This window comes from Galeopterus variegatus, unplaced genomic scaffold (assembly GCF_000696425.1).
Source record: "Galeopterus variegatus unplaced genomic scaffold, G_variegatus-3.0.2 Scaffold439, whole genome shotgun sequence".
Classification (NCBI taxonomy): Eukaryota; Metazoa; Chordata; class Mammalia; order Dermoptera; family Cynocephalidae; genus Galeopterus; species Galeopterus variegatus.
The window spans coordinates 98,375-112,628 of record NW_007726550.1 but is presented as its reverse complement, the minus strand read 5'-3'; the positions used below and the strand labels follow the sequence as shown (position 1 = coordinate 112,628).

The 14,254-nt window shown below is 42.1% G+C and overlaps 1 protein-coding gene across 1 annotated transcript in view; it reads left to right on the top strand.

Moving 5' to 3' along the window:
- The window catches only part of CDK5RAP2 (CDK5 regulatory subunit associated protein 2), a 194,473-nt gene that overhangs the window by 114,751 nt on the left and 65,468 nt on the right, over positions 1–14,254 (top strand). The window contains exons 18-21 of the mRNA XM_008568766.1: positions 2,159–2,287; positions 8,720–8,815; positions 11,096–11,207; positions 11,346–11,412. Of these exons, the coding sequence (XP_008566988.1) occupies positions 2,159–2,287; positions 8,720–8,815; positions 11,096–11,207; positions 11,346–11,412 (404 nt within the window). The remainder of the gene's footprint in view (positions 1–2,158; positions 2,288–8,719; positions 8,816–11,095; positions 11,208–11,345; positions 11,413–14,254) is intronic.

Here is a 14,254-nt window from a genome sequence, read left to right as displayed (position 1 = left end):
TCCTCTCCTCTCCTCTCCTCTCCTCTCCTCTCCTCTCCTCCCCTCCCCTCCTATTGTCTTTGTTCCTTCTGTGTACATTACCTAAGGTGCCCTCCCCCATGTCTGATACATTCCTTCCCAGGTGTGAGGACCTAGCCCAGGCTGGACCTCGTTGAGGAAAAGCTCTTTGGCCCCTCCACGTAAATTTAGCCACCCTTTCCTCAAGTCATTCACCTCTCTTATTGTACCTAATCCTAGTGGATGTCCTTCTCACACTGATCTGGTTATTCATCTATATCATATTCCCTGCTAGATTGTGAACATTTTAGACTTACGGATTATACCTTATTTTATTTCTGATTTCCCAGTACCTGGCACACATGGAGCTAACAGATGCTTTTTGAATGAATGAAATTCCAGGTGATCAATAAATTTTTTTTTTTAAACTGGAAAGGTTTTTCAGTCTGTTCAGTGGTTAGAGTGGTTTAGTGTTTCAAGGTTCTAAGAACCATTGTTAAGAATAGGAAGTGTGAGCACAGAAGAGACTGTATGATTTATTATAAAATTACCATACATGTATAACTGCCATTCATTTCCTGTCTTGGAATAGTCCACATTCTGGTAGAGGAGAAAGGCATGTAAACAAGTAATTGCAGTATGGAATACAGGGGCTGTTACAATAGGCAGCTGTAAAGGGATAGAGACAGCAGAGGAGAGGTTAATTGCTGGTGGGCCGGGGGTGCTCACTTGATCAGGGGAAGCTTCTCAACAGCAGTGAGGCTTGAAGTGGGTTTTGAAGGATGAATTTGGAGTTTGTCCAGGTGGAGAGTTTTTCCACAGAGAGAAGAGATAACAGCCTGTGAAGGCACAGGAGTAAGAAATAGCAAGGAGAACTATAAAAACTCGGGTATTTTGGGAGGAGTGGGGCAAGGAGCACTGGTAGGGCAGCTGCTAGTTTTTCAAGATGAGGAAAATGGAGATAATAGCTGCAGCTAGTACGTATTGTGGCCGTGGATAGGGTAGGAGGCAGTTCACTTGTTTGGCATTTAGTAAATTTATAGAACCGGATGTCCTGTTCTTCCCACTGTAAACACCTGTAGGACTGGATTCAATTTTTATTCATGTTATGATGTTTTGTACATCTATTGCAGTCAGGGTGGGATTCTCCACTTTACTTGAAGAGCTAATGATGCCCAATTAAGAAGTCTTTGGAGAATTACTAGCTGTTGGGATTCGAAGCCTGCAGGAAACCAAGGTGGTGTCTGCATAATTGCTTAGGTATCTAGCTTAGCAAGACCTGTGCCGTAAGGAGGAACACTGAACTGTAAGCCTGGGAATCTCGAATCTGAGCCTGGCTCTGAGTCTGTGGAGGCAGCAGCTCCTTTCCCACATGATTAGACACTTTGGCCATTGGTATATCTCATTTAGTTTTTCAGATACCCCAACTATGGGACCTTGGGTGATGAACTTCTTTGTATCTTTGGTTCCTCATTGTAGAATGGGGGTAGGCACACTGGCCTGTCCACTTCCTCAGGAATTTTGTTTGTTTTCCATCTTTTTTTTTTTTTTTTGGTGGCTGGCTGGTATGGAGACTTTCTCAGGATTTTTGCAAGGAATGATTGACTAAAGCTTGTCAGGAGGATTTTAGTAGGCATAAATTTGTTTATAATTGACAACTGTTATTACTGACATTGCTGGATAGGTATACAGAGAAGAAGGTCAGTACTGTAAAATAAGGCTCCTACACAGTCTCAGAAACTTCAGCCTTGGGGGACTTTTCCTCCAGAGGGTTTCAAATGCAAGATAGAAATAGTATTAGTTGTCATTGACTGAGCACTTAAATGTGTTGCAAACTTCAGTGCACTGTGACTATGATCGTGTTCAGTTCTCAGTATAGCCCAATCCACAGATGAGGAAATGGAGGCTTAGATTATATAGCTTGCTCAGGATCTCTTTGCCTTGAAGTTGTGGTGCTGGGATTAGAATATGCCAAATGTTAAAGCCAGTGTTTTTGTCACTGTACCCAGGGTGGCCTGAAGGCTAGAATCAGACATTCTGATACGCCATAACTGTGATGCTGAAGAGTCTGCTCATAGGAAGGTTTTTGTTCTAGGAGTGGCTCCAGGAAGCTGAAGTCTGCTGCTGGGTAACCAGTCCTCTCCCTGCTCCTCCCTCCTAGGTTAGTGACCTTATACAGATAGTGAAGGAACTATATGCAGACAACCAGCACCTGAAGAAAACCATTTTTGATCTTTCCTGCATGGGTTTCCAGGGAGATGGCAGACTTGAGTCAACAGAACAAACAGAGGTAAGAAAGATTTTTGTTGTCATGTGCTAATTACAAAAATATAATAGCTACCAAAATTTCTCAAGACCGCATCTGTCCTGGGGAGGTCTCTAGATGAAATTCTCTTTTTGGGACAGGGTTTTGAGGGCCCTATTAGGTCAGCAGGTCTGTCCATACACAGACTTCTTCAGGATTGGGTGATGTCTTCATGGATACATTTGATATGTCATGATGCTTTTCACTCTGGTCAGCTCTTGGATCTGTGCTGCAGATGGCACATCTGGATGAGAGATGTGGTCTCAGAGGGATCTGGGGAGTTGCCAGATCACCCAGATAATTTGGGTAGTGTAGATAGAGCCTTAATGAATCCAGTAACATTGAAAAACAGTCATACACATATCCCAGCTATGGAGAGAGGAAGGATCCCTATTGATCTCGATGACTTCTGGTCTCAGTGCTGATCTTGATGATGTGTGGTCTCCAATTTTCTGTTTGTGACCTGTGCTGTGCAGTGGGAGGACCCTGAAGTTGTGATGGGAGGGAGAACATGTTGTTTCCTCCCCTTGGCCCCTACCTGTCCAACCTCTCCCGTAGGAAGAATCTTGCTCCGTGCGTTGATTAGCATGGTTTCAGAAGACTGGGACTGTTCCCTTGATGGAGTGTAGTAGGGCTTTTTTGTACTTGGGTCCCTCAAGTACAGCACTGGAATCTTCTTGGCTGGGGTTGTCTTGAACTTAACCTGGAGCACCAGGTAAATGGAGGTCTCACGTTCATTGCCACATCAGTTTTTGGGAAAGATTTGTCAGCCTCAAGCCGATACTTCCTACCTTCAAAGTGGGAAATGCTCAAAGGTATTTATGCTGTGCCCTGGCCATCTGCTCTCTTTGAGAGAGAGAATGTTATCGATATTAGCCTCCAGGGCTTTAGAAAATTTTGAAAACCAACAATATCTGCAGTCCATTTAGGGAGAAACAAGTCTCCTGGTTTCCTTCCTCCAAGGCAGCATTTAATAAGCAGCTCATTTTTCACTGACTTCATTTGAGTATTAAATGGCGAGTTTTGTTTCTTCATCTGCCCTTTGAAAAAAATTTGTTAATGTCCCATTATGTCCTTTGGAGAACAGATAGAAGCCTTTTCCTCTTCCCACTCTAAGACCTTAATACCAGCCGATTCAGATTTGAGTCATTTGTCAGATTGCACTTCAAGTTGATGTTCCCTATGAGTAGCCTTGTCGTTTATACGAGTAGCACAAGCTCTCCATCTTCCCCCGGAATGGGATGGGAAGATCTACGTGGGAAAGACGGTGTGTCCACAATAATTTCGAGCTGAGGGAGCAGAGGGAGTTAGGGGTGAGGGTGGGATGGCAGAGAGGGGAGCCTGCTGTTCTCTGGGAGTGCCTGTGGTTCTCCTTTGATCAGAAGCAAGGCAGAAACCAATCGGAAATGCTTATATTGTCCACAGCATTTTCTGAGCAGCAGGACTTACAGAGTGGGGGCTGGGCACGATTCCTGCTCTCAGGAGCCTATAAATCAGAAAGGGAGAAAGAAAAGCAAATATATTGTGTTTTTTTAAATTTCAGCATTTTTTCTCCAATATTTAATAAACCCATAGCACTACCTAACATTGGAAAAACAGAGAAATTACCTCTAATCCTGTCACTTTAAAGCAGGTACAGTTAATTAACATTTTGGAATTGTTCCTTCTGTGTTTGTGTATGAACATGTGCGTATACACAGCTACTCTGTAATACAGTTTTGTGTCCTGTTTTTTCCAGTTGCATTATGTTGTAGCATCTCATTCCATCTTACAAATGCACTGAAATTTAACCTCCTCACTGTTGTTGGACACGTAGATTTTTTTCTAGTGATTCACCATTTTAAGTTACATAATGAATGGCTTTGGACACAAATCTTTTCCTGTGTTTAGGTTTTTTTTTTTCCTTCCATCTTACAAATGCACTGAAATTTAACCTCCTCACTGTTGTTGGACACGTAGATTTTTTCTAGTGATTCACCATTTTAAGTTACATAATGAATGGCTTTGGACACAAATCTTTTCCTGTGTTTAGGTTTTTTTTTTTCCTTAGACTATATTCCCAGATATGTAATTTAAATTGGTGAATGGTCTAAGGACAGATACAGGTATGCAATAGGCTTAAAATTTATTTTCCTGTACCATCCCCCAGTAACTTTTAATTTGAAAAAGGGTATAAGTAGTTTGAAGGCCCTGATAGAGTTTGTCAAGTTTCTTTTCAAAACAGTTGTCCTGGCAAGGGACCCCACCAGCTGGGCACGATGGTGTTTATTCCCTGCATGCTGACAGTTCACATAGAAACCACTAAACAAAAGGCCAAGAACAAGTATCCTGTTTTGTTTTGTTTTTTTTCCGTGTCCGGCAACGGATTGCAACCCTCAGTGTTGCCCCCGTACCGGACCGGGGACCGGCAATGGGATTGCAAGCCTCGGTGTTGCTCCCGCGCCTCGCTCAGCCAGTGAGCGGGAGCCGGTCTGTATGTGGGATCCGAACCCTCGGACGGGAGCGCCGCTGCGCTTCCCAAGCAGTGCACTATCCAGTGCGCCACCGGGCCGGCCCGTATCCTGTTGTTTTAATGTGCATTTTAAAAATCTCTAATGAGATTGCCACTATTTTCTTGTATTTATTTGCTAGTTATTATGTACTATAGAAGAATTTGGTTGACAGTCATCATAGAGGAGTGCTTTCAGCAGAGTACAGTCAGGGTGGTGAGCACTGAAAACCATGAACTATGTAACATGTGAAACTACCATCTCTAAGTGATAGGATATGTGTGAAGCACTTGGCACAGGTACTGGTACATTGCAAGTGCTGAAAAAGGATTAGTTACTACAGGTTGAGCATTCCTAATCTGAAAATCGGAAATCTGAAATGCTCCATGATCTGAAACTTTTTGAGCACCTATGTGACGCTCAAAGGAAATGCTTGTTGGAGCATTTCAGATTTTTGGATTAGGGATGCTCAGTCAGTAAGTATAGTGCAAATATTCCAAAATCCAAAAAAATCTGAAATCTGAAAACTTTTGGTCCTAAGCATTTCTGATAAGGGCTATTCCACCTGTATTATTATTTACTTTTATTGTCATTATTAGTAATGGTTAGAAAACTAAGATTTTTTTTTTTTGTCATGGAGAGAAAACATGGATTAAAGGGCATAGTTTAATTAAACTTAGGTATTTGTAAGGCTGTTATGTTGAACAAGAAATAGACCTTGTGTGACTCTAGGGGACGGACATGGTAGTCAGAAGCATAAGGTGTTTGTTAAGTATTCTGCTAATAATAACAATAAAATTTGGTTTGTCAGAGTAGATTTAATTTTATTAGTAGGAGGAACTTTCTAATAATTTGACGAAATAAGTTATTATGGGGAGCAACACCGAGGCTTGCGATCCCGTTGCCGGTCCCCGGTCCGGTACGGGGGCAACACTGAGGGTTGCGATCCGTTGCCGGACACGGAAAAAAGACAAAAGACAAAAAAAAAAAGAAATAGACCTTGTGTGACTCTAGGGGACGGACATGGTAGTCAGAAGCATAAGGTGTTTGTTAAGTATTCTGCTAATAATAACAATAAAATTTGGTTTGTCAGAGTAGATTTAATTTTATTAGTAGGAGGAACTTTCTAATAATTTGACTAAATAAGTTATTATGATTACATGATATACAGAGCCCTTGGTACAGTACCTGGCATTGTATTAGGCACTCAATAAAATATAGCTATTTTAATTTTTTTTGTACTAAATTAGTGGCGGAGTTAGAACTGTGACCCTCTTTTGACTCTTTTCAAAGTTGTTTTAACAACACTATATGGGAGTATTTCTAAAGTTTAAAGTGCATGTGAATTTCCTGGGGATCTTGTTAAAATGCAGATTTTGGTTCAGGAAGCCTGGCATGGGGCCTGAGAATCTGCATTTATAACAAGCTTCTGAGTGATGATGCTTCTATTGCTCTGAGGTCCACACTTTGAGTAGCAAGACCAGCACTAATCCTGAAAAACATCAGTTCCTGCTTTCATTTTGAAAAAATCTTTATTCACTTGTTTGTTCTTTCATTAGTGTTTTGTTGAGCATCAGGCATTGATGTTAAAACTATGAACACAGACGTGGTCCCTATCCTGTCTGAGGAGTAAAACAGAGAAGCAGAGGTGCATCTGCAGCGAGTGTGGCAAGGGCCGAGATGGATGCAAAGTCGTGAGGGAGCTTGTAGACAGTAGACGGGTGCACAGACCTCCCTACAGGGGTCAAGGGAAGTTTTTCCTGGAGCAGGCAGGGCAGCTGCAAAGCAGATCAAAACAGAATAATCCATGAGGCGGAGGGAAAAGCAGCAGAGTGCAGAGTGGAGTTTTAAGGAGGGAGTGTTTCATTGTGTCAAATACTCTAAAAAGAAAGAAAAAAAAACAACTGAGACTTTCCAGTGAGTCACATGACCTGGGCAATTTTATCAGAGGGAGAGGGACAGATGCTAGCTTGCTGTGGATAGAGGAATGATGAGGAGTGAGGAAATGAAGATAGAGCCAAGTGACAGGTGACACTTGGAGGTGTGGAGGTCACTCCTCTAGTTGGTGGTCGGGCTGGAAGCAGAGCCTGGGCAGAGTGATTCATAGTTCTTTCTCACATCTTGTCCTGTGTCTTTGAAAACTGGTAAGTTGCATATGGCATGAGGGACATTATTCTTTGTCCACAACATTTAATTTCTTGATCATTGCTGGATATTGAGAGTCTACTTTTAGTTTTGACCAAGTCACCAGAGGTAAAGAGAAGTGAAGATTAATTTTTTATTTCATTGTATTGAGTAATGGTGTGGTTGTGGATCTAGAAATGCAGAATAACTTTGATGCTTTTGATTGCAACTTGGAATGACATGGGTTAACAATACTTGCTCTGCTAAACTTAGGGGAAACTCTTCTCATGTCCATCAACAAGTTTAATAGTCCTAGTCAGTCTGTATCACTTGAGAATGTTTTAATAATGAGGGAGGAAGCCAATAACAGGAGAAGGTTCTTCACCCATATTTGTGAACTTTTATGCCTTAGTAAGTATATTTATACATGTCTAATCTGTTTAATGCTTGATAGTATAGCAGGATCTGCTTTTTGATCAGCAGTTCTGTTTTATCTTGATTGCACATTTGGATACGGTTAGATTGAATGTGTTTTGACCCTGGGAAAATTTTCTGTCAAATGACTTTCTGAAGTCGGTTTACTTTATTTTGTTTTTCTTCTTCCAAAACAAGGTTTTTCCTCTAAAAGGGAAGATCAGAAGAAATTAAATTGAACAGGAATAGTTAGGGGGATAATTGACTCAATGTAGGAATTCATAAAGTGAAACTCTTGAGATAGAATCATAGGTTCTACATATGTACAGCATGCCCAGCAAGTGACCCAGTGCTCTGTGGTTTTAACACCTTCAGCACAGAGCTAACTATCTCCTTGGTGAGATGAAGTTTGGTGTAATTTTGAAATGGCTTTGACTGACTTCCTCCCTAGGCCTGGCTCCCTTTCCTCTCATTTTTTTTTTTTTTTTTTTTGATTAATCCTGGTGTTCCATGACTGGAATTTTCCCTTTGCCAGAGAGATGAGATCTGACTCTTGAGAACTCTGTACTCTCCATTTTGTAGAATGCAGGGTGCAGAAACTTTGGGGTTTACACCTCTTTAAAGCATTAGGGATTTATGCATTCTTTATAAATAACTGTCCTTCATTTCCCAAAGCATAAAGTTATCATCAGGCAAGCTTTATACTCTTCTCATTAGTGATAAGGAACTTTTGTCAGCAAAATTACAGTGTTGCTGGGACTGTCCATCTCAGATGTGTGACAGTCCAACAAGAGGTTTATTCCTTGTGCTAAGTAGAAGTGATGCATAAATTGGGCATGCCGTAAATTTCATTTACTGCTTTCTTGCTATGTGATATTTTCAATGTGACAGTCCAACAAGAGGTTTATTCCTTGTGCTAAGTAGAAGTGATGCATAAATTGGGCACGCCGTAAATTTCATTTACTGCTTTCTTGCTATGTGATATTTTCAGTTCCATCAATAGCTTTTTCCAAAATTTTGTTACTTTTGTATGATCTGAAAGTGAATTTAGCAAAGGCAGGAATGGCAGTGGCACAACAGACAGCATCTTCAATTTACAGTGGCTTAGGAAGGGCCGTTCAAGGGCAAGGGGAAAGGCCTTTAGTTATTTCCTGGGAAATTCGTCCTTAAATTATGATTGATCTCAAGCAGCTGTGTGTGATTTGCCAGAACTAGCAACTCTAACTTTGGTTAATTTTTATTTCATGGCTTTGGCATTTGTTTCTGCCTCTTTTTTGTTTGTTTTTTCTTTTGCATTTTTTAAAAAAAAGACCTCACTGACTTATTCATACATGTTCGTGCTGCACAATTGTTTGGGTTGCATTTTCACACCATTCCATGCTCCATGTAGCTTCTGGCTAGCAAGCAGGACGAGGACACAATCAGAATTGGAGAGGATGATGAGAATAACTTCCTGAGTGACCAGCATTTGGAGCAGAGGAATGAGGTAGGACGTGGTGGTGAACTCCTTATTCCGTCCACCCCACTCTGTGCCTAAGCCAGTCTTCCACTCTGGAATGAATCCAGAGAGTTTTCTGTTCATTCTGCCTGTATCGAGTGCTTGCTGTGTGCCAGTGAAAGCAAAGAGACTAGGTCTCTTCCCCCACAGAAGTCACAAACTGGGTGATAGAACCAGTCATGAAACGTATAAACAAACATATAGTTGCAAATACAAATGGAGTGGTTATAGGAGAATAACAGGCCTTGGATGCTGGACCTGGACAGATCTCCAGAGATCTAATCCCACCCGTTTATTTTATGAATTGGAAACTGAGGCCTACAAAGAGAGATGATTTATCCCGGGCACAGAATCAGTTGGTATAAGAGGCCTTGTGTCTGGACTGCTGCACACTCCCAGATCATTTGATTGCAGTGTGAAGAGCCACTGATGGAGGCAGAAAGTAGAACAGTGGTTACCAGAGACTGGGGAGGGGATGGGGGAAGAAGGAAAACAGGGAGAGAGAGGTTGGTCAACGTGTGCAAAATTACAATTAGATAGGAGGGATAAGTTCTGATGTTCTATTGCACAGTAGGGTGACTGGTTAACAGTTAAGTTTTGTATATTACATAATAGCTAGAGGAACGGGGTTTGAATGTTTTTGCTGTAAAGAAGTGATAAATGCATGAGGAGACTTATACATTAACTACCCTAACCCAGTTATTATACAATATATATGTATCAAAACATCAAATTGTACCCCATAAGTATGTGTAATTACAATGTGTCAGTTAAAATTAAAAACAAAATCAAAACCAAAAAAACACTGATGGAATCGAACTCCCCTTCTCAGGGGCCCTCTGCCATCTCTTGATCTGGAATCCAGCTTGGTGTCATCTGGGCAGTGTGAGAATTCGACCCCTGTCCACACAGAACACTCTTCCAGTTACATAGATACTGAACATTTGGAGCAAACAGTCTCCAAGATTGAAAAAACCTTCCTAAAAACTGGGATATGGTGGGAATAGGAGGCTACAGATTTGGCATTTGGCATTTTTTTGGCCTTTGGAGTACTTAAGTTCGTGAAGTCATGAATGGGAGATATTAAAATGTAGATAGTTTTGGACAGCACAGTAATTAAAAGTGGGGCCTTTGGAATCAGATAGACTTAATTTTGAGTTTTGGCTTTAGCATTACTTTCTCTGTGAACTTCGTTAATCCTGTCTTAACCTCTGAGCCTGAATTTCTTTATCAATGAGGATAATAATACTTCCTTTTAGGAATGTTATGATATTTAAATAGAAAGGCATGTAATAAATGCTCAGCAAATGATAATAATTACTATTTTTATTATATTTTAGACCTTCCCTACTTTAGCAGTTGCTTATTTGATGAATTTTAATAACTAGATTGGTGTCAAACAAGACCCCATAAATAACAGCTCATTTGTGTGGGTCTTATTGTTCATTTGAAAATCTTAATCATTTTCCCAGTGTGGAGAGATGGGGGCGATGGCTAGTGTGTATATCATCAGTGGTAATGAAGTTAAGAGGAGTTATTTATAGACTGGTAGAAGAAATTTACAGCTTTGGACTGGGGGGAGAAGGAATGCAAATTCCAGTACCTCAAGACATGCCCAACACAGGTTTTAACTAGATGCATCCGTGGTACCACTCCCCCGGGACTCTCAGTGACCCAAGAAGGTGGATCCGTAAATAACATCTCCATGGGAACTAGGAACTCTCCACTTTCCTAATGAGACAAATCAAAGCCATGTTAATTAGTATGTGTCTGTAAAGACCAAATCAGTTTTCTGATACATAACAAAGGGATACGTTGCAAGAAGTGTATCATAAACATCCAAAGCATTGTTAATGACGTGGTTTTTAGGAAGAACTTATAGGGAGTGGCCGTGGGGTGTGAGAATGCACATTCAGTGTGTACCTGTGGTAAGTAAGACGTGGTCTGGGTGGGTCATCTCATTTCATTCTCCTAAACACCCCGGAGGTAGCGTTTCCCCATTTTGTAGAGGAGGAACATGACGACAAGGAAAGTGACGCAGACATGTCTTTGCTGTTTCCAGAACATCTCCCTGCTGAAAGTGAGTGTGTGTGGATCGGTATGCCTCTCTCTTCCCCCTTTCATTTTCTCTCTTTCTCTCTCTGGCTCAGTGCATCTGCCTTACTTGCCCTCACTCGTTTACCCTCTGTCTCCATCCTTTCTCTCCTCCACACACCCTCCTCCCCCTCCTCCATATTCCATTATTTGACCAAATGCTTTTATTTGTAGATTATGGAGGACTGTTCCAAAGAGGGCTGCAAAAACGGATATTTAAGGCATACAGATTCCAATATTTTGGACTGCGATGGGGCCCGCAAACCTGGCTGCTCTGGAGTCCAGAGTCCAGAAGGCGAGCTTGTGAATATGGAGGACTGTTCCAAAGAGGGCTGCAAAAACGGATATTTAAGGCATACAGATTCCAATATCTTGGACTGCGATGGGGCCCGCAAACCTGGCTGCTCTGGAGTCCAGAGTCCAGAAGGCGAGCTTGTGAACCTACTAGCCCCCTTCTTCAATGAGAAGGCCGCGTTGTTACTGGAATCCAGGTAGACATGGGGCCCGGGCATTGCTTTGTCTCTAGGTTGAGGGGAGAACAAACTCATTTTGCTAAATAGATTTAGATGACGGTGCTATGTAATTTACCTGAGAGAGCTGTTGAAATGGCTTGGAAGGAATCTTGCCAGTGATGCAGTTAAGTAATTAGGCTGCGTGCTATGGCTGTGAGGGGACTTCAGCAAAGTCTCATGCAAACCCATTATAAAGAGGAGAAAGAAAGCTTTCCTTGAGAATTATTCCTGGGAGCCCCAGAAAGAGCTGCCTTGCTGTCAGCGAGAGGAATCTGCCCTGCTGAAATTTCTTTCAGTTTCCACAACAGCTTAAAAAGTGCCATTGTAGTTGTGCCTGTGCTGTTTTATGTTGCGCTTGAACTAAAATTCTCTTCTCATTATATCTGCTGGGAGTCATTGCTATGTGAGGAAATACTACAGGTTGCTTTCCTTAAAACAAAAATGGAGAAACATTCAGTACACTTATATTTTAAAAATTAATCCTTTAGGAGAAGTTTTTCCTTCTATCATATTCTTTCTAGTCCACCCACAATAGCTGCTTGGGCTTTGGAGCCAGAAGGAGGTGCGCCTTCATCTCTCAGAGCCTCAGTTTCTCTAACCAGTTTCTAGGATTGCTGTGAAGAGTAAGAAAAAAATGTTTAAGAAAAATGGCTGGCACGTGGTATGCGTTCAATAAAAGTTTTCAGTTATTTCCAATATAGACAGAGAAATAGAGTCAGTAACTACTGCCCATGACTCTTGGCAAGAGCCAGAAACACTAGTATTCTTTCTTCAACTAAAAGAAGGATTGTAGCCTTCTGTTTTTGTGAGCTCAGCTAGGCTAACCCCTCCCCAATCCCTGACATATCTCTAACATTTTTCTACCATGAGTCCTCTTGGGGGATGTGTGCAGTGGCCATTCTGGTTTATGATCATAGGGAGTTGGTGCTTGAGAAATGGAGGGTTTCCTAAATGTCAAGGTCCCAAACTTTACACCAGAGTTGAAAGATACAATTCTCTCTCTAAGGGCCATGCAGGAATGCACTTGGCTGATGTGAACCAGGGAAAGTAGGTGGGTTGTGGTGGGCGTGTGTGCTCCTTTCTAGCTGACAGGAGCTCTTAACCCCAGTTTCTGTTAGCCCAGCACATGGGTGTTGACCTTCCAGTCTTCCAGGAGAAGCCCCAAATTTGTATTCTAAATTTCTTGATTTTTAAAAATTTAGACCTAATTACACTTTTTAAGAAAGCGCTTTATGGGCCAAAACTGCTTATGACATCTGCCATTCAGTTACCTGTTCCAGGCCATTTCTGGCCAGCTCCAGTGTTAGGAAAGGCTTTCTTGTGCTAGTCCAGATCTGCTGCCGTGGTCCTTGTCTCTGTGTCCTTGACTGGGCACCACTGAATCCTGACTGTGGGGTCACGGCTCTGTGGGCACTACTGAAGGCCTGACCAGCACCCACATTCCTTTAGCTACTAAGTGGTAGAGCCATTGGAGAATTTTCTGGGGGAGTCTTTTAAAAAGACTCCTTGGGATACCAGGATTCTGATTGGTCAGGGAAATACCATTTTTTCTGCTCAGGAATTTCTTCCAGGAGGGTGGTATTTTTGGTACACTGGAAAAAGTAGGGTTTTAGGGTCAGACAGAGAAAGGCTCCTGTCCACATATACCATTTAGATCTTATGCCGTATCTCCCCATCTTGGTTTCTTCATCCATAAGCGGGTGGGTGATGATACTTATTTACCCCATAGGGATCTTGAAAGGATTAAATGAAATAATGGATATGAAGTATAGATCCAAGTTGGTACCAAGTGGGGTTTTGTTGATATTATTGCTTAAATTTTGCTCTGCCAGTTATTCCTGTCTTTTCCCACTTACCCCAGTTAAGATTTATGCCATGTGCAAAGAACAGCAGCTAGCCAGCGAGTGATACATGCCTCTGTATCTTTTGCTGAGCCAGTATCTGATGACCCCAATGCAGAGCTTGGATAGACTTTAGGCCTGAGACTTCCCCTCAGCCTTTGAGCTCTTCCTCCTTCTAGCCATCCACCCCAGGGCCTAAGGGGCTAGCAGAGTAGCTAGGACCCAGGAGTAACTCTGATTCAGCTTACCATCCACTAGGATGGAACAGGAAGCAACTTGTCCGCTAATTACTTTTGCCCAGTTGGTTGTCTTGCCCAACCAGGGCAACTCATTCCTTGAAGTCAGAGTGGAAGGGTGAGCACAGCCCTGGCCTGGCTTGTAGAGAATGGGCTGGCTGGCTCTCTCCAATGGCACTCACTGTGTGTGGAGTCCCAGCCCTGTCTTGGTGTGCTTCCTATTCATTTGGCCATCACTTCTTGGAGGACATGGTTTAGGATTTTACCCACTAAATTTTTTGATCTTTGCAGCCTAAAATTAAGTGTGATATTTGATACCTAAAAAGTTGTAAAATTTTAGAAAGGGAACCCTTGGGGATGAAATAATTGTTTAAGAATTTGTTTTTAAAAAGGCTAATGCAGTCATGAGCTCCAAATAGTAGATGTAGAAAGGCTAACTCCTCAGAAATCTGATTCTGCTCTTGTGAGCATGGTTAAGGGATAGGTAAGGTACCACTGAAGCATGAGGCTGGCAAGGGGCCTACGAGGTCAGCAGAAACAGCTGGAGAGACTTGGCATGTATTGGCTGCAGGGGAGAAGACTTGGCAAGTGCTCGAAGATAGATTCGGTGTTATATAGAGGGACTAGACCTTTGGGTTCTCAACAGGACTCCAGAAACCCAGGGTCCTCTTTGATTCTCCCCTTTCCTTCACCTCTCAAATCTCAGCAGAAACAGCTGGAGAGACTTGGCATGTATTGGCTGCA